The sequence below is a fragment of the Podarcis tiliguerta genome, assembly GCF_965153285.1.
Source record: "Podarcis tiliguerta genome assembly, chromosome: 2".
Lineage (NCBI taxonomy): Eukaryota > Metazoa > Chordata > Lepidosauria > Squamata > Lacertidae > Podarcis > Podarcis tiliguerta.
In genome coordinates this window covers 86,536,881-86,556,053 of record NC_139535.1, presented here as the reverse complement: position 1 = coordinate 86,556,053, position 19,173 = coordinate 86,536,881, and the positions used below count along the sequence as shown (strand labels likewise).

The 19,173-nt window shown below is 42.0% G+C and overlaps 1 protein-coding gene and 1 long non-coding RNA gene across 2 annotated transcripts in view; one reads left to right on the top strand and one right to left on the bottom strand.

Annotated features, from left to right (window-relative positions):
• Window positions 1-3,063: 3,063 nt before the first annotated feature.
• Window positions 3,064-12,234, bottom strand: LOC310672023. The gene is made up of 2 exons (XR_014508350.1): window positions 7,840-12,234; window positions 3,064-7,376 (listed from the first exon to the last, which is right to left on the bottom strand). It is a non-coding gene; the product is annotated as an uncharacterized lncRNA (long non-coding RNA).
• A 130-nt stretch (window positions 12,235-12,364) lies between these two features.
• SEC14L1 (SEC14 like lipid binding 1) overlaps window positions 12,365-19,173 on the top strand; it is a 35,872-nt gene continuing 29,063 nt past the window's right edge. The window contains exons 1-2 of the mRNA XM_083428471.1: window positions 12,365-12,579; window positions 16,075-16,165. Of these exons, the coding sequence (XP_083284597.1) occupies window positions 16,103-16,165 (63 nt within the window). The 5' untranslated portion in view covers window positions 12,365-12,579; window positions 16,075-16,102. The remainder of the gene's footprint in view (window positions 12,580-16,074; window positions 16,166-19,173) is intronic.

Sequence of the window (19,173 nt, the reverse complement as noted above, 5' to 3'; positions counted from 1 at the left end):
CTGTCACCATTCACTTGTTTAGCAGGGACAATCTTAACCACTGAGTGACATTATGCACCAGCCTGAAAACTCCTCTCTTCCTCCAGCATGTATGAAGAAGCCTGCTGGGTCAGGGCAGTAGCCCATTTAGTCCAGCATCCATTTCTCACAGTGGCCAACCGGATGCTCATGGGAAACTCTCAAGAGAGCACAAGAGCTCTTGTGAGTCCCAGTCACTGTTATTCAGAGGCCTACTGCCTCCAGCAGCGAAGGAGCAACATAGCCATCATAACTGGTAGCCTTTGATAGCCTTATCCTCCAGGAATTTGCCAAAAACTCTTTTTAAAGCCATCCAGGTTGGTGGCCCTCACTACAACTTGTGGAAATGAATCCCACAGTTTTAAGTGTGTGCTGTGCTCAGAAGTACTTTTTCCCACCCTGGACCTTCCAGCATTCAGCTTCACTGAACGTCCATGTGTTCTAGTGCTCCTGTATCCACATTCTCCACACCATGCCTGCTTTTATTTACCTCTATTTATACACCTTCCAAATCATTCCCTAGCGAGCAACAATAGCAAAACACCAAAAAACAAACAAACACACCAACAACCCTGCAGCTTGCAGTCGGGGAAACGGCAGGAACACTTAAGAATTTCCTCTGAGATCAATTCTTGGTCCTTTTCCACTTGGTAAACACACAAGGCTTTTAATTCCAGGGTTTGCTGACTGTTTTGGATTTAGTGGTCCCCCAGGAGACTTCTCATCCATAAACCATCTTGTAGTTAATTGCCTGACGTCAGGTGCTTCAGTGCACTCTATGTTTAGCAAGAGCAGTGGTTTGTCCTTTCTACAAACTGCCAAGAAGGTCAGCATATTGTTTTGGGAGTTTTCAAGAATGATCCCAAGTCTCACAGTCAGGTACGCTTTATAGATATTAAGAGAGAGAGAATTTTTCTTGAGTGCAGGAGCATCATGGCTCTTAGGTTCCCATATAGTTATCGTCAGGGCTTTTTTTTTTTAGCATGAACTCAGTTCCAGCACCACTCAAGTGCCATTACCGTTATAACAGAACAAGAGAGGCATTCATGGTGAGGGCACCTCTTTTTCTAGAAAAATAGCACTGGTTATCATCTAGGTTACTTGTGCAAACTCACATAGGAGTTTTTGCATAGGAGGGAGCTAAAAAAAAGAAGTTAAAGGTAAAGGACCCCTGACGGTTAAGTCCAGCCGCAGATGACTCTGGGGTTGCACCGCTCATCTCGCTTTACAGGCTGAGGGAGCCAGGGGTTTTCTAAAGTGTTGGTGGATTTTCATGGGGACTTTATTTCCTAAAAATTGCAAAGTGATCTGGAAATGTGAAGAACTGGATTTAAGACTGGAAAAACAAGAAATGGGGGGAAAACCCCTCAAATTTGCTCATCCCTCCTGCAGCTCAGTGGTGGTATGGCATCTTCTCTGCATGCAGAAGGTCCCAGGTTTATTCCCTACCATCTCCACTAGGACTGGCAATGCCTGAAACCCTGGTCATTGTAGACCAGGGGTGGGAAACCTTTTTCAGCTTGAAGACCACATTGCCGTGTAGACAACCTTCTGGAGATGCCTGCCATTGGTGGGCGCGGCAAGAGGCAAAAGTGGGTGGAACAACAGATGCGACTCATTTATACAGTAGGCTACATTTCAGCCCATGCAAAAGTCACAGGTTTCTACACATGCACCTCTACATATAGGCAAGCAATGAGCACTATCATGCTTCAGTGGCATCTTCCAGCCAGGTAGAAGCAGTTAAAGGAAGGCATAGCACTGGGTGGTCAGCAACATTGCATGAGGAAGAGAAAGATAGACTTGGAAGGCCACATTCTGCCCCAGGACTTGAAGTGCTGCACCCCTGTCATAAACCATACTATTTAGATGGACTGATAGTGTACCGTATTTTTGGCTCTATAAGACGCACCAGAGCACAAGACGCACCTAGTTTTTGGAGGAGGAAAACAAGAAAAAAAAATATTTTGAATCTCAGAAGCTAGAACAGCAAGAGGGATTGCTGCACAGTGAAAGCAGCAATCCCTCTTGCTGTTCTGGCTTCTGGGATAGCTGTGCAGCCTGCATTCACTCCATAAGACACACACACATTTCCCCTTACTTTTTAGGAGGGAAAAAGTGAGTATTATAGAGCAAAAAATACGGTAACTTAGTAAGGCAGCTTTCTGCTCTCCTGATGTTCCAAACTGCAGTGGTAACACCAATCACCTTAACACTGAAGAATATGTCTAAACATGCAATCTTGCCTTCCTGAGTTCTTTAAAAACAGAGCAATGCTCTGTTTTGTATGTGCTCAAATAAATTAGCCCATTGTGATGCATGGGATAGAGTCCCACCCTGGCTCCAGGCTCCTGCCAGTAGTGTGTGAAGCACAAAAACAGCACAAACAAAAGTCTTAAGTCAAGAAGTGATAAAGGAAAAACTTCGAAATAGATCAGGTGGTCTAAATGCAGCTTTAGCCTGTTAATATAGTTCCTCCATGAAGTTTCTGATCATGGGTGTAGCCAAGGGGGGGATAGCTGCCCCCCTAAATCAATAAAAATACTTAACTGACTGAGGTTCTGCCCCCCTTAATATAAAGCCTGCCCCCCTTAACATAAATCCTGGCTCTGCCCATGTTTCTGATCTGTTGTGGGTACCACAGCCTTGCCTAAGAAATATGGAAGCTAGTTCTATTGCTTTTATTATTTTACTCTTAATGTTGTAAACTCATCTGAATAACTTGGCAAAGCAGTATAGCAACTTTATGTTTAAAACAGACAACACAAGAGGTGGTGGTGGAATCCTTTGGACGTGACATCTCTCGTTTACTGTCACAGCCAGGTTGACATAACAAGGTACTATGATGAGAAACCAGGAATTCTTTGTTGTATCCCAACGTTAGAAAACATAGAACCATAGAATTGTAGACGAAAGGGGAAACGCTAGTCCTGGAAATATTTGAATGAGCGCACTGCCTGTTTTTTTTTAAAAAAAATTTGTTTTAACAGTGACATAATTGGACGGCCATTTCTTAAATATTTAAAGAGCTGCTGGGAATAAACTGAACACAGCTGTGCAGTGACCTAAATTCCACTTGCTGTATTTCGTTAGAAAGTGGATTTGTTTGCTTGCCAAAAATCTGACCAAGGCCATTTGCTGCTTCAAAGAGTGCCGTTGTCAGCAGAATTTAAAGAGTGTGAAGTTAGCAAAGCTTCTTCCAGCGTCATTCCTCTCCTCCTCCCTGCACCCCAGTGCATTTTTTAAAATGAGCAAATGTTGCTAACCAATTTGAAATAAAGACTAAATGCAGAAGGACCATACAGGCACCTTACCCTGAGTACTGTATATGGGGGTGAAGCTGCTTTGCTTCGTAAAATAAGCACTGGCCCTAGTCATTGCCATCTATGGCAAACACTTTCCACTTCTTACTCAGCTAGGCTCTGCAATAGGAACATGTGGCATAACTGGAATGTCCCCCTGGAGATAAAACAGCAACAGGAGAGACCTGATTCAAGGGCATTGGCTACTTCCCAATAATTCCTAACATTTCCGTTTGCCTTCTGATTGTCGGAGTCCTCCTCATACACAGTTTCTCAACTACAAGATTTAACACAGAGAATCAATGCACTGCATTGAACCCTTGAACCTGGTGACATTAAATAGTGATGTGTAAAATTGTTTATACCTCTTCAAGATTTATCTGAGGCTGCATATATATGTATATTCTTTAAGCTCACGTTATTCATGTTGCACTGAGCTATTTAGTGTACAGTGGTACCTCAGGTTACATACGCTTCAGGTTACAGACTCCACTAACCCAGAAATAGTGCTTCAGGTTAAGAACTTTGCTTCAGGATGAGAACAGAAATCGTGCTCTGGCGGCACGGCAGCAGCTGGAGGCCCCATTAGCTAAAGTGGTGCTTCAGGTTAAGAACAGTTTCAGGTTAAGTACCGACCTCCGGAACGAATTAAGTACTTAACCTGAAGTACCACTGTACAATATTCTCTTATTTTGTATTCAGGGTTGTGCTTGATGAGGTTCTACTCTCTGTATTCCTTCGTTGTTTGATATTGCTCTCCAGTTGCAGCATCCTGAGTTAATATTTGTGCTAAGATCACCTTCGGTGATTCTAGGATCTCTTTCATGAATTGGAAATTCTAATTTTAGAACTCAGGTCTGCATGTGCATAGTAGTTGCAATTATCTACCATATTTCTCCAGCGTGCATTCTTTTTCCAGGAAACAATCATTCTTAATTTTCTTTTTTCTTACCAAGCATCTCTGAACTTCCAGCAACTGCACTTTTGACACCAGTGATGTTTTTGCATCTATGGCTGCATCCACATTACCACTTACTCCGGCTTCATTGCCTTCTCGCCACTTGTGTTTGAAGCTGAGTATACATGACATTAGCCGCAATCCATTTGAAGCCTATAGTTTCTTGAGAATTACCCATTTGATGCGTTTCCTCTTAAAGCAGTCTCCATCTGATTTGAAAAAGTCAGCTGCCACTGAGCTGAGGTGTGTACATTTCATATATCCTTTGCTGTATGCACACATGACAGCTTTGTTAGAGTTTGGGTGTCTGAGTGTGCAGAGAAACAAATTGGGTAACGTGCATCGGGTAAAGACATCCCCACCCCCTCTCTGGTCTGGACAGCAAGGTAAAAATATCCCTTGAAATGCAACAGAGGGGAAATTACCTCATGGTGTTTTAAGCCACTAATGTGTATGTTGCTTTTAGCTGGTAACTTTCCATCTGGGCTTGTAAACCAGAGAAATCTTCAGGACTGAGGTAAGGACCAAAATATACAGCAGCCACCTTTCCATTAACTTCCTGCCAATTGTTGGCTTCTTTTTTTTGAGCAGTTTCTGAAAGGGAATGTGATTATTTTGCTTCCTGGCACAAAAGAAGTCTCAGGAGCAGCAAATTATACTGGTGAACATGCTTCTTGTAAGCCACCTTGAATTTGCCTGCCCTCGGAAAGCTGGATACAAAGATAATGAACATACTGGAAGGCAAAGATTTTGTTTAAAAAGAAACATAAAAGCTTTAATATCCTTCCGCCCACCCTGATGGCTGCTTTTGCTTTGAGCCTGCTAGGAATGTACAGTAATAGATATGTATTCCACAGAAGCACAGACAACCTATAGATTGTGGTATTGGGTGTGATAGCATTAGTTTCTTGACCATCTCAGCTGTCTTTTTCTCAGTCATCATAGTATGAGAAGTGTGAGGCATTCCTGAGGAGCTCTCAAAAGTCAGTATGTGGTCTGTTGTGCTTGGGGAAGTATGCTTTCCAGCGCTCAGGTGAAGTGCCTTCATTCTCCCCACAATTAAAAGACGCAAACTAAACAATGCAAAAATGAGCATAAGAGGCACGTTTGTTTCATGTGCATAATTTATAAATGTTATATCCTTCAGCTTTTCTCTGTGTGACTCTTTCCTCTTTATATGGCTGAGCTGCTAATGGTTTATTAGAAGGAGTTGGGCAGGAAGTTTTTAAGTGGAAATTTTATGGCTCCCCCGAACATATCCCATTCTGTTTCAGACTCAATGAGTTAGGATTTAGTTCAGGTGGTTCTTTCTCTCTTTTGGTCACACATGAAGTGGAGGGGCTTCCCACCCCGGACTTCCTCTCCCAGTTTCTGAGAAGCCTGAGACTAGGAAAACCTTGCGTGAGTTGCTCACAAGATCATTGTATTCCACTGGAACAACCACAAAAGGTGACTCACAAAAAAGGCAGGTATTTTCCTACAGCCTCTGATGATTTACGTTAAGCTAAGTGATGTTGATGTACCTTCTGGGTACACACTACTGGGCCTTCTCCACAGTTGCAAGTATTCAGTCAAATTTTTGTTAGGGAGTGGCACAGGGTCTCACATCCTTCCGATAATTCATTCAGCCTCTGTCTCTTCTCAGAAAGCACCTCCAATTGCAGAACACAATTGCAGAACACGTTTTTTTACATCCCATAAGTTTTCATTATCAAATGGTAAAAGGGGTGTGTGGGGGTGGGTGCGTGAGAGAGAGAGAGAGCTCTATTGTGCATTTCATAGAAACTTACTGAACCCAGACCACTGAACCGAGTAAGGAAACGTGGAATGTTTGTACTGTTAATCCCTGAAGGAATTCAAGACAGGAAAGGATTCCCCCCCTCCTGTATATAACTTCAGAGTAATGTTGAAATCTTGATCTTATTCTGTGTCCCCCACCTTTGTTCTCCTAGCTCTTGTCATCTGCCAACATATGACAATTAGAGAGATGTTTGCTGTTGGTGATGAAAGAACCAAATGGTGGATGCTTCCATGCAAGCTGTTTTGTCTAGAGCTGTCATTCTAAATTCATTCATTTTTATGCAGCAATGTTATTTCAAACCATTCATTCTGCTATGCACCACAGTCTTTCCATTCCACCCAGGTGATTTTTTGGGGGTGGTGAAAACTTCTGCAACTTGAGATATAACACTTAAAATTAGTAATGCTTAGTACCACTATTCAATTACAGTCCAATAATAGTCTCATGATAACAATACCAATTTATAATATAGTTATTAATATCAATTGTTCAAATACCAAATTATATAATTTAGATAAAGTGGGCCCCCGTGTGCTAGATTTGATGGTCTGATGATTTTCCTTATTTCTGCGTTGCAAAAACTTACTAATTTCAATTACATTCTGCCCATAATAATAATCACTTATACAACAACTGCAATATTAATAACTTCTATTCGTGTTGACACATGAAATGATTTATAAAATTACAAGTGAGGAACTCAGACTATATCCTCGTTCTTCCTGGGTGTGGCAATTATTCTGTCCGTGGTGTTTATTCCTGTCCTTGTAAGATGTTATGTCTTTCTTTCCCCTGGTTGTTGCTGTTATTCATCATGTATAGTTGTTATTTTGACCAAATCTCAAATTTGGGCAAAATTCCAATTTGGCTTACATTTATAGAACTGACATTTCATTTAAATTATATCAAAACTTCCTCCATTTGTGTGTATGTGCCGTTTCCTTTGATGTCAGCAAGATGCTTTGCGGCTTCATTAATCCTGGTGAATGATGGCACTTAATTCTGCATCTGTTTGGAAACCGTGGCAATAATTGCTTGTTAGCTTTGCAGGATGGAAATAGGAGTTTGGCTTGCCAAGGCTGTTGTGGCCACATGCTCACCCTGTTTCATAATCTCCATGAGTCAGGCTTGGGGCTTAGATGCATGCCACTTCTGGTTTTGCATAAACTTCGGGCAATAGTACATTGACTTTGGAAGATGGGAAGGCAGAATGCTGGCATCTGAACTTATTTGATCTGTCCATGATAATTTTAATGGGAACGGATGAATGAAGACCAAGCAGAAATAGTACAAGAAGCTGAGGGGAAAGAAAATGCAAGTTAACTTTTATAAACAGACTGAAAACATAAACAGCAGTTATCGTAGCACCATTTTATCCATAGCATAACCACACATGGAATCCTGTGCACAGTTCTGGTTGCCACATGTAAAAGAAAGAAAGATATAACAGCACTGAATGAATAGAAAAAGAGAATTTCAAAGGTTAGAGCACCTTTCCTACTGAAACGTCTAAAGAGGCTAGTGAGGGGAGGGAGACAATAAGTGAATCAAATCTGGCGCAGATGAAGCCCCCGCCTGCCCCAGAACCGTTTTTAGCCTGAGAAGTCCATATTGCTTTCTGGACCACTATCTGAGGGTGATATGTTAGTGGACTTTTTCCCAAGAGACAAGTGTGAGGAGCAACAAATGTCATTTTTATTTCTGAGCAGCAGGCTAGCTTCTAAACACACACACACACACACACACACACACACACTTACATCTGTGCAGGAAAGAATCATTATCACAAGCTCATATCCAGCCAAGCAAAAACACATGAGGATTTGAGCAGTGGCAGTGGAGCACCTGGTGAAAGTTCCAACCAAAACTTGACCAGCCTAAAGGGATGCATTTGGCCCCTCGGACTGACATTCCCCATCCCTACCCTAAGGCAAACTGTTTCTCCTCTCACTTCCTGGTATTTGCAGCAAAGAGAAAGCTAAAGCCAATTTTTAACTGGAAGGAGGGAGGGAGGGAATCTGTCCAAGCAACCATCCAATGAGAAGCCACAGGTACCTTGTGTTGGCTGGATAGGTTTATACGCAACAGCAAGATGATGTAATGTGCTGAGGTTATCTGATGCCAATCCAGGAATTGCTGATTTGGAAAAGTGCCCATTTTCAGAAGCTTGTGTCCTACTTTCAGGAAATGACTACATAATGAGAATCTGTGTTGCTAATTCTGTGTTGCAAGCAAAGAAGAGTTGCTTAATATGGGTTTATTTTCACAAAACGCTCTGCACTCTTGAGGAAGCCGGGAAACGTTTTATTGCAACATATTAAATTTAAATCAAAATGTTTTTCTTTAGAATCAGGGGAGGGATATTTACGATAGTGATGAATGGTAAACTACTTTCCGTACACTTCACACACACACAAATGTTAACGCTTTGTTAAAATGCTATCTATAGACTTGTCTTCTCTGTTAAAATCTCTCTCTCCATTCACAAGCTGATCTTTTAAATATGCCACATATGGCCCAGGAATAATTTAATCAGGGCAGACAAAGAACTATAAACCCCTGACCTGAATAAAGAAAACCAAAATGCCATGTATTTTTATGCCAAAAAAATCATTATACATTACAGTATAATGCTGAGAACCTTTTGTATTATCCTTCATACAGAAATTAGTTCATTTCATTACAACATCTTAGATAAGGAAAGATAAAGTAATTTGAGAAACTAGTTAAAGTGATTTCATAAAAAGGATACAATCAGTAGGGGAGTTTGGGACTGCAAAAATATACTGTGGCTTATTAAACATCAGTTCTAGATTAAAGTATTTATTGAACAATCAGAGACAGAGTAACTTACACTTGGAAAATTTCCACCATTCCTCATTCCTCTCACATTGTTCTGATAATGCTGCCAACTTTTTAAACAGGCCCCTGCTCATTTGCCTTCAACAGCTTGATCTGCAGACGTTAGCAGATAATGATGCTTATGCCAATATCATGAAAGGTTTCATCTGCTGGTTTTTGCAGGTAACCTGGCTGGCTTTAAAAGGAGCTCAGATAAATTCAGAGGGCAAGGCCACTGTTGCACGCCACCCCAGTCTCCGAGTGGGGCGAGGTTCCAGGTGGTCACCCAGGGTATTTCCTTTTGGAATGAGGCACAGCAGAGACTGTGGTGTCTTTATGATATATGGTTTCTTTACACATATATACAACCTGAACCTACAATGAAGGGGTTCACAGCATTTACACCCCAAAATGGTATTGTTTTCCCACAGGAAGCCTTGGATTCAAACAGAAATAAAACATTGCTCTCACAACTTCTGGCTTGCATCACACACTTTCTACTCTGGTCTTTTGCATTTCAAACCATGCGCTGGGCGAAGGGGCCCCATCCATTTGCCATCTCTCACAGAGCCCCTTTCCTTTATTTCCCTTAATGGCCAATCTCCTAGGCTGTCTCTTCGACACAAGAAGGTAGCCTGGCTTCTTATCCAGGGGTTAGAAGGATCTCGCCTACAGCCTGCTCTTCCACCCCAAACTCATAACAGCCACTATGAAGAATGTACCTTACTTCCAATAGCAGTGGCTGTGTGCTGGGGAACACAAGTAGACTGTTGTGTTCATGCCCATCTTGTGGGCATCCCATAGGCTGGCCACTGTGGGAAGAGACTGCTGGACTGGTCTGCTCCAGCTGGGTGGTTCTTATGGTTTTAAGCTGCTATTAAAGGCACAGGAATTGGGTTTTTGTTTTGTTTTTTTGATAAATTAATAGACTACAATGTAGTAAATCACTTTTCTTAAGAATAATCCTGGAGCATATGTATATATTAAAACAAGTCAAATATTCATTACCCTGGAGGAAGAATTTGTTAACAGTAGCTTGAGAACCTCTGATGGGGGAAAGGAAAAATAACTAAGGAAATTCCTGCACAGAACAACAAACCAAATCCCCAATTCTGGCAGTGTGAGAAGGAACCATGTGAGAGTCACAACCTAAATAACTCATGCCAGATTCTGTCTCAACGGCCATTAATAAACAGTAAAAGTTTGTGTCTGGAAAAATATTATTATGGCTTGATTTCAAAGTCTGCACTGTTTACACTCACCCTTTTCTGGTTACAGAGAAACACATTGGCTAATATTTAATTAAAACAAAACAAAACTCGCTTCTTCTTTGAGGCTAACAAAAAATGACCCAACAATAATATAAATACTGATTTCGCCTCTCCGCCCATAAAAGCATGAGAACTGTTTACAGTTGTTTTCTTGAGTAACCGCACAGAGACCGATTCTTAAAATATGGAATTGAGCTTTCAAGCTGCATTCCTAGGAACTCTGTACTTGAGCAGAAGCTTAACAGAAGTTGCTTAATTAGAAGCTCAGTAACATGGTGGGCAACTTGAAAAGAGAGCTTGTTCACGAGGTTCAAGCTTCTCTTCCAAAACGCAGAACCAGTTGGTGCATTGGGAGTGTTCTAGGGTTCACTCTCATGAGTTGACAGCTAAGTTCACCAGACTTAGACTGCAAACACCAGAACATGTCCCAGAATCCCCAGTCAAGTGCACAGAAGTAAAATATCCAAATATAAAAATGCTTCCTGCAGAACGTGCCTCTGAGACATTCCTTCCCACGTATCTGACCCAGTGAATAGTTGGGTAGCATTACATCAACATGCCCATGCAAATTGGCCTGCTATAGGGTGTTAAGACAAGCAAAACTCTTCCTGCCCTGTGACACTAGAAAGAAACCAGCCTCCTGAAGAGCTGTATTTTGGGCAGGATTAACTCCCACAAGTCTTTCTGAAAACAGCAGACTCTCTGCTGTTCCAAGGATGATGCAATGAGATTCTGAAACTTGCAGTTTTATAAGAATAGTGTTTGCTCGCACTAAAAACTGGCAGGCTCAGATGTTTTGGCTGTGGGATGAAGAGCACTGGACTGGAGCAGACTGAAGCAAAAACACTGCAGGTACAGGTGCTGAAGTTTACATGGAAATTCACTTCCATCAGCTCAGATTTCAATGGTAAGGCAAAGATGATCTGTTCTCAGAGGTGCTTTTAATTTATTTAAAACTAACATACTCTAGGGCTGAATCCTGGCATTAAAAGCAAACAAAATCCAGCTTGCGCTAATTTATTATGGAATTATAATATTGTTTACCACAATTCCCCAAGTGGCGAGGAGTTTCATGGGTTTAGCACCTAGATTTTATTTCCTTTGGAATAAGGTCAAAGGAGGCTTACTGGTCTTTTGTAATATTGGTGTTTATTTGAAAATATGCAGGTCGAGTGTAGGCACCCAAAATTCACTGCATCCACTCAGTTTTCCAGGTCTATTACTTACACACACATGTGCGGCAGGGGTGAGGCAGATCATTGAAATCTTTGCTGGCCACTGATACAGAGAGTAATTAAAAGCAACCCGTCTTCAGTTTCTGTAACAAATAACACCTGCGAAGAGAAACTTGTCCAACCTGTTTAATGCTAACAGAACCCCCAAATTGAAAGGCACCCAAAGAGATCATCCAGCTCAGTCCCCCACCCATAACACTATGCACGGCATATTATTGTACAGTACTGTGCCACATTAAAATGAATTAAAAGTAACAGATTGGTATGTTGTATATGCAGCACAAATGAACACAAGAGGTTTTTTGTGTGTGATGTTGTGTCACACATAATTACGATGTTTTATGTTCTTTAAGTGCTGCCCCCTGCCCCCACCAGTTGGGAGGGGTTTTTTGACATTGGCGGCAGCTACTTCAGCCTGCCTTATGAGTGAGCCGGCTCCAGAAAGTGTAGTGGCGTTCTCTCTGGACCTAATGGTCAGCGGTACCTTTACCTGTACCTTTGTTTTGAGTTTTACTGATTTTCAGTTATGAATGAATCGGATATACAGAAGGAGTGCGGAAAAATAACAATACCAACAGATCGGAGTACAGAGCCAGCACACAAAAAAAAGGGGGGGGATATTATAACCGAAGCAATCCCAGTTGTGGTTCGGAGGATGCACAGTATTTAGACAAAAGTGCGATTTTTGCACCATGTTCCGTGTGTTCTGCCGGTGGACGAAAGCCATGCTCGATCGATTGCGCCCATTCAGCGGCGTTCTCTATAGCAATCAGCTGCCACAGCAACACGGCAGAAACGACCCCACCTGCTGCGCAAAAACAGCTGCGCGCCTTCACTCTGAGCGTTCCACACAAGCCTGCGCGAGCGGCCGCCACTTGGGAACATGCGCAGACGGAGGTGCAGGGGCGGGGTGGAGCGTCCCCATGCCTCCTCACAGTGCGCAGGCGCACGGGTTGGAAGGCAGCCGGGCCCCTCCTCTGCTCCGTCACTGGCTAACAACGAGCCGGGCCGTCTCCGCTCTCTGTTCCCCCCTCCCTCCTCCTCCTCTTCCCCCCTCCGGAACCGGCGGGGGCAGCAACACCCGAAGGAGGGAGCCGAGCAGAGAGCCGACATGAGACAAGAGACCAGCCGGCCTTGGCGATAGAAGAAGAAGGTGGGTTCCCGGTCGCTCGGCTTCTCCCTCCCTCCGGTCCTCTTCATCCGCTCGGCTGCTTAACTCGCCGCTGCCCCACACAGCGGCGCCTTACTCGGGCTGCTCTCCCCCACCCCGCCCCCTCCCTCCCTGAGGAGGCCCCCTTCACCCCCACTAGCCGCCCCCCATCCCCTTTCAAGCACCTTCTTCCCCCCCGGTTCCCTTTGACTCCCCCCTCAGTGCTCCTCTCCCCTGGCTGCCCCCCCCGTCCACGAATACGCTCTCCCCCTGCGCCTCCTTTTCTCTCTTCTTCTTCACCTCTGGCCATGTCCCATCCTCTTCCTCCTCCGCCGACTTCTCCTCTCGGTCATTCTTCCCTCGCCTACTCTCAGCTGCTTTCCTCGGCCTAGCCCCCCCCCCAGTCGCCCCACACCTGGCTCGCCTTATATCTAGGGGTCGCCCCTCTTCCTCAGCTCCTTTTCCCCCCTTCTCCTCGGTCACCCCGACTTCCCGCTCTTCCTCTGGCTTATGCCTCTTTTGAGGATTATCCCCCCCCCCCATCTCTCTGCCCCAAAGTAGCTGATGCAACCCAGCCAGATGGGCGGGATATTATTATTATTATTATTATTATTATTATTATTATTATTATTAATTTCCCTCTTCCTGGCTCCCCACTTCTACCTGACCCTCAGCATTCTCAGTGCATCGTACCTCTTACCTCCGCAATCCTTTCCTCTATTTGCCTGCCTCTTCCCTTCCACCCACCACTTTCTGGTACCCAGACTCTACCTCTTCCCCAAATTCACATTCACATTCCCTCTTCCAGCTTTCCCGCATATGCCATTGCTGTCTTTCTCTGGCTTCTTTCCCATTGATCTCTCCCCACGCTTGTCCTTAAAAGCCTTGGCTCTCCCCTTTGTCCCTTGGCAGCTCTCAGCTGTTCCCTCCTCTCTTTTAATTTTCTTCTCAGTTTATTAACCCCGGACTCAGGCTTTGTTTACTTGAGTGCCCTTTGCTTTGCCCCAGAATACTTCTTTCTTTCTCATCCAGCCCCCACCATACTCCCCCACTGTGGCTTTCTGTTCCCTATGCTATTCTCCTTGCCTATTCTGAAGTTAGGCAGTTGTTCCCTAACTGGCTCCTAAAACTGCCCTACCTCCAAATAGGTCAGATAGATAGTGGCCAAATCTTTGGAAAGTGTCATCCCTTCTCACCAATTATCTTCTGTGGTTCTTAAACCCGTTCCCCTCTTTTTTAAGTTTAGGGAAAGTTATTTGTCTCATTAAAACCTGCCTTTTCAACTTCAGTTGCTGGAAAGGGGCTACAGTGCACAGGAGATTATTAAATTTACTAAAGTCACTTAATTCTATGAGTCTGTGGTAGATGAATTCACAATAAATAGAACCCAAACTTAGTCACACTTGGTGACTTTTTCTGTTTCTGCTTTTGAGTGCTTTGCAGGCTGCAAGTGTGGTTAGAAAGAGGAAAGAAAACTGTTTCAAGCCTGTACTATATCATTATTTGGATTGGGTTTTTCTGCTTAGATGTGTCAAAAATCCTGTGACCAAACTTTTCTTTTCATGTAGTTCTTGTCTTTCTAGCTTCCCAAGAATAATGGTTTGGTGGCTTGCTGACAAGCCGATCACTGTGTTGCAGGGAGTTGATCTTCCTCCAACATTCTTCCCTTTAGCTGCTTACAGAATTATTGTTGGAATCTTGGAAGAGACTGTTAACTTCCACTGGCATTCTGAAGCTAATTTGGAGAAGCAGCCATTTGTAGACTTTTTTCTGTAACTGTAGAAACTGGTCCTAGCCGCCCAGACTGGCTGGAACAACCCAGTCAGATGGGTGCGGGACAAATAATAAATGATAAATAGAAGGGCCTCCTAACATCCATTTATGTTAGCTGTGTACACAATATTTGTGTACATTCTTGTGTGTGTGTGTGTGTGTGTGTGTGTGCATAAGAAGTCTTGATTGTTAAGCAATACACACCAGGCAGTAGTATTCAGTCCCATTAATTCCTTAAGGGCATGCCTACTAAGTGCCCTAGTGGCAATTAATTACAGTATCCGTAGAGCATTGCATTTTTCATCAGCTTCTGTGTGCTTGTGCAGAAGTAAATTAACTAAACATATACAAAATGTATGCCTGGAAGGTATTTATTTTACTACTTACAAACTTTATTGTGTTTATAAGAATGAAATATTCATAATTTGTTCTTTTTGTTACTTTAAAATATTTCCTGTATATTAAAATGATTGGGACCAGCCCTAAGTCTTGGGGAAAGACTGAGCTAAATTTTAATAATTAGCCCATGTTGCATTCAGATTTCAAAATAGTCAGTTTTTTATTTACATTTTGGCAACGTGTCACTCTTAGATTAGATATTAATTCAAAAATCTTATTCTAGGTATACTGAATAATTTCCATACTTTGTTAAAAACAGATGTTGTTCAGAGCCACTTTAATGGGAAAAATCAATAGATAAAGTAAGAATAAAATCTTATTCCTAGTTTTCCCATTATATTCAATATACCTTGTCCCATTTTTAAAATAAGTTGCCTGCTACATTTTCCAGTTAAAGTAGTTGAGTCTGTGGATATATTGTTTACATGGAGTCTTGGAAGGTACCCCCCCCTAATTTCCTTTTCAGAGGAACTTACTTGAATATATGCTTAAGTAGCACATAGCATAGAAACCTGTTATAATGTTTTGTATTTGCCATTTGTCAAGTAACATAACCTACACCATTGAGATGAGATGAACAAATCCTTTTCTGACTTTCAGCTTCTTGGAGTTAAGTAAAGATATAGAATTGGTACCTACCAAGGTCCAGGTGCCATTATGTGAAGGAACTGGCACGTGCAAGTATAATACAGGGAGTCTTGCAGATGTGATTGGAAATATGTGGGTGTAGGATTGCATTCTTAGTTGCCTTTTGACTACTGATTATTTCAAATTCATTTATTAGTGTATTCAAGCTTATGTAAAACCATGAGGACCACAACCTTGAAATGCCATGGCTGAAAACACATGTGTAGTACAAATATTGCTTTGTACTTCCTGTGGTCGATGATGTAATGCCTGTTCCTGGTCTGTATCAGTAACTGTGCAGGGTGTTCTGCCATCCTCTGAATGTGAAATTATAAATTGAGCCAGAAATGTGTTGCTTAAAATAGTAGATTAAGTACCCCTCCCCCAAACATACACATTTTAGCCTATGTAAATGATACTAATTTATGGCTTAGTATAGTTATTCAGATTCCATGATGGTAATGACCTTGGCTATTACCTTTTTAAACATGTGGTCAACAGTGAACGTATTCTGATAGTAGCACCACCAGTAGAAATTATTGACCTTGAGTTCCCAGTCCTCAAAATCTTCTTGCATATGTCATCAGGATGTGGAATTTTGGTGATGAAAAGGAACATGCAAAAAGTCTCCATGGTTACTGTTTAAATTAGTGTCAATAAATGCATTTACTTCCCACTATTTTTGTTCTCTTTTCCCAGATCTGTATAGTACTAACTCTGTGCAACCATGGTGCAGAAATACCAATCTCCCGTGAGGGTGTATAAGAAGCCCTTTGAGTTAATTATGGCTGTAAGTATCAGTTTATAATATGTTAATGAATTACTTAACTGCTTGGGTGGGTAACATTGGTTAATAAAAACTGAGTGCCATGGGGTATCTTTGCTCTGAAGTGGGTGCTATGTAAGGCAATTTCAAGTTACAAATAATTTATGCAGGACTTTCACATTTGCTCCAGGATATGATGGTTGAAACGTTTCAGCGGGTGATCTGGAACAAATACCTGAGGGAAATTAGAACAGTATGTTCTGTGTTTCTTGCTGTCTGTTCATCTAGATTAGGCAGTTCATGGGATCATTTCCATTACCACACCAAACCATGATTAATGAAACTTAGCTATAGTTTTAGCATGATATGTGAGTTGATAAACAACAGTTATGGTTGTTGCTCTGTTTCCAGAGCCTGTTGCATCTAGAGATTAGATTAGATGAAAAACAAAAGCAGTCAGGCAGCTCTAAAGCCATGGTATTTTAGAAATATATCAGACTATGGTTTGCTCTCAGACTTTGGTTAGGTATACCATGGTTTGATGTGCTGTCTGAATTGAAGCCACTGAAGCATATGGTTTAGGGATTGCAATGTTGCACATATCTTTTCTTAGTGTAGTCTTGAGATAAGCAATGTCTTTGGGGAGGAGTGAAATACGTATTTGTAACTTTTAAAAAACCTCTTGCTCTGAAGCCTAGCAGGAACTCCGACAGACTTGTTGTAGGAGGCACAGCAAGCCTGAAGGTGTTGGCAGTGGCCTTTTAAGCAGATCACCAGGACATCCTGTGCAAAACAGCTTCTTTTGACTATAGGGCCAAGATATATTTGAAACACTGGTAAAGAGGATCAGTTCAAGTTGGCACTGTTTATACCTATGACTCGGAGAGACGTCAGCACAAGTATAGGAGCAGGAAGAAGAACGCCTACATTAAGACAGTATTAAGTGATGATATTAATGCATGTTTTTAATCTGATTTTCCTCCTTAAAGTCTCTTCAGTTGTAATGGCATTCCTGTGACTTGTCTATGCACACCTTGTCTGAAGCAATGTTGAGATCTGAGGGGAAAAGATCTTACCACCATTATATTTTATTTTCTAAACATCCTAACTGAGCATAGCATGATAACTCGTGGGAATAGGGGTGAAAAAGAAGTTAGGGTTTGGTTAAGTGAGAAAGAGAGCTGAAGCCATCATTTTTTGTGTTCGTTGGAAGTTGCTTGCATAGGAAAAGCCAGCAAGATTTATAAAAGCAGAACAAAACCCAACCATGCTAATAGAACTTCAGTTTTGTTGGCAATATGTCTCAACCCTGAGCATGCATCTTAAGGTCAGAAATTGTGCTGATGAGCACATGAGAGAGATGTGTTCAGTCAAGTTCTGCTGATGCTTTTAGCAAGTTTGCAGATAAAAGTACATGGTTGTGGACATGCTGAAGGAGCTATTATTTCTCATTTTATACAAGGGCTTAAACAAGGTTCGGTTCAGGAAACAGTATCCTAGATCTAGGAAATGCTACTAAGTACCCTCTTCCTTGTTCAGATGTCCTTGCGAAATCTTAGCCTGGTAATGGTATCTCCTGAACACAATGGCCAACCTTCCTTCCCCCGCCTCCCAAATTCCTCATGGGAATGGACTGGCAGCAAACAATGTGAACACTTGCTAGGGCGAGACTTGTTATTGGTGAGTAAAGAAGTCTTTACTCACCACCTTCAAAAAATAAAGTGATGTTAGAAATCACTAGGCACCAATGCAAAATAATGTGTATTTTTGGTACTTCTGTTTCCTGTTTTAAGGCAGAGGTTTGTCTATGAAGGATGGAGACATGAGAGTTATCAGCAGTTTCAAGTATAAGCTTTGGGCTTCACTTTGAAGCCTTTGTTTGTTCATGGCCCACTAGCCATATATTGCAAACATCTTTGCAATAAGTATGCAATAATAAGTATGTAGAGTTCTGCTCTAGCTGTGTAAAACATAATTTGTGCATCATACCTAGAAGCCCCCATATATGCAGTGAAAATGTTGAAAAGGAAGACGAAACCAAGTTTACAAATATCTTCAAAACCTAGCAAGGGCAAGCTTTTTAATGCTGGCTTAAACGGGTTTCATGCATGAGCAGTGCAAACAGTTTAATGGATTTGTTCAAGCTTGGAATATAGAACCTACTGAGCTCTGAACAGCAGATACATTTCAAAAAGATACACTTAAAACTTGAGAATCTGGCTGAAGGGGTGCTTTATAAAATGCCCCTGTAATGCAACTAAGTGATTTACTTGAAAAACTAGACTCCCTGAGCTCAGTCCTGCAAATATGTGTATAGCAACACAGTTCTAGATTAAGTGAACACACTAAACAACGAGGAGTTGCAGCCAAAGTTGGTCAGGGCTTGATAACAATGAGGGTGGAGTAGGAATGTTTTTTGAGAAGGAAACTGAAAGAGAAGGTGGTGGTTATTCCTTTGCACTGTTCTCTTCCTTCAAGCAAAAGCCTTTTCAGTGGAATTAGATTTCAGAAAGGGAAAGTGTTGCATGTAATTAGGAAACCTTTAAAAAGTTCCTTTACTTCATGGTTCACAATGCTAACTATATTGATTCTTATCTCTAGTAGGGGAGAAGTGTGGCCTAGCCAGAAACCAGTAGAGCAGGATTGGTCTACATAGATTTTAATCAGTTTTATTGATGCTGAAGATGGATGCAAGCTTTTCTTGTCAAGAGTTGCTAAAAAATCAGCAAATGTCTTTGACTGGCAGACACCATAAATATTGGCTTGGAGTTCAGTTCTGTTGAAGTCTGTTGCCTCTGTAATGCTGGCTAATAGTAGTTTTGGCTTTTATAAGATTGTCTCTTTTAAAGCTGCATATGTGTTTTCCTGAGTGCAGCCTTTATTTGCAGCAGAATCCTATACAGGCTGCTCAGAAGTAAGTCCCACTGAGTTCATTGTGGCTTACTCCTATGTAAGTGGGTGTGGAATTGCAGCTTTAGTGTAATGTTAGACTGACATGCAGAGAACCACATGGCTAGTTACCTGAAGATTAC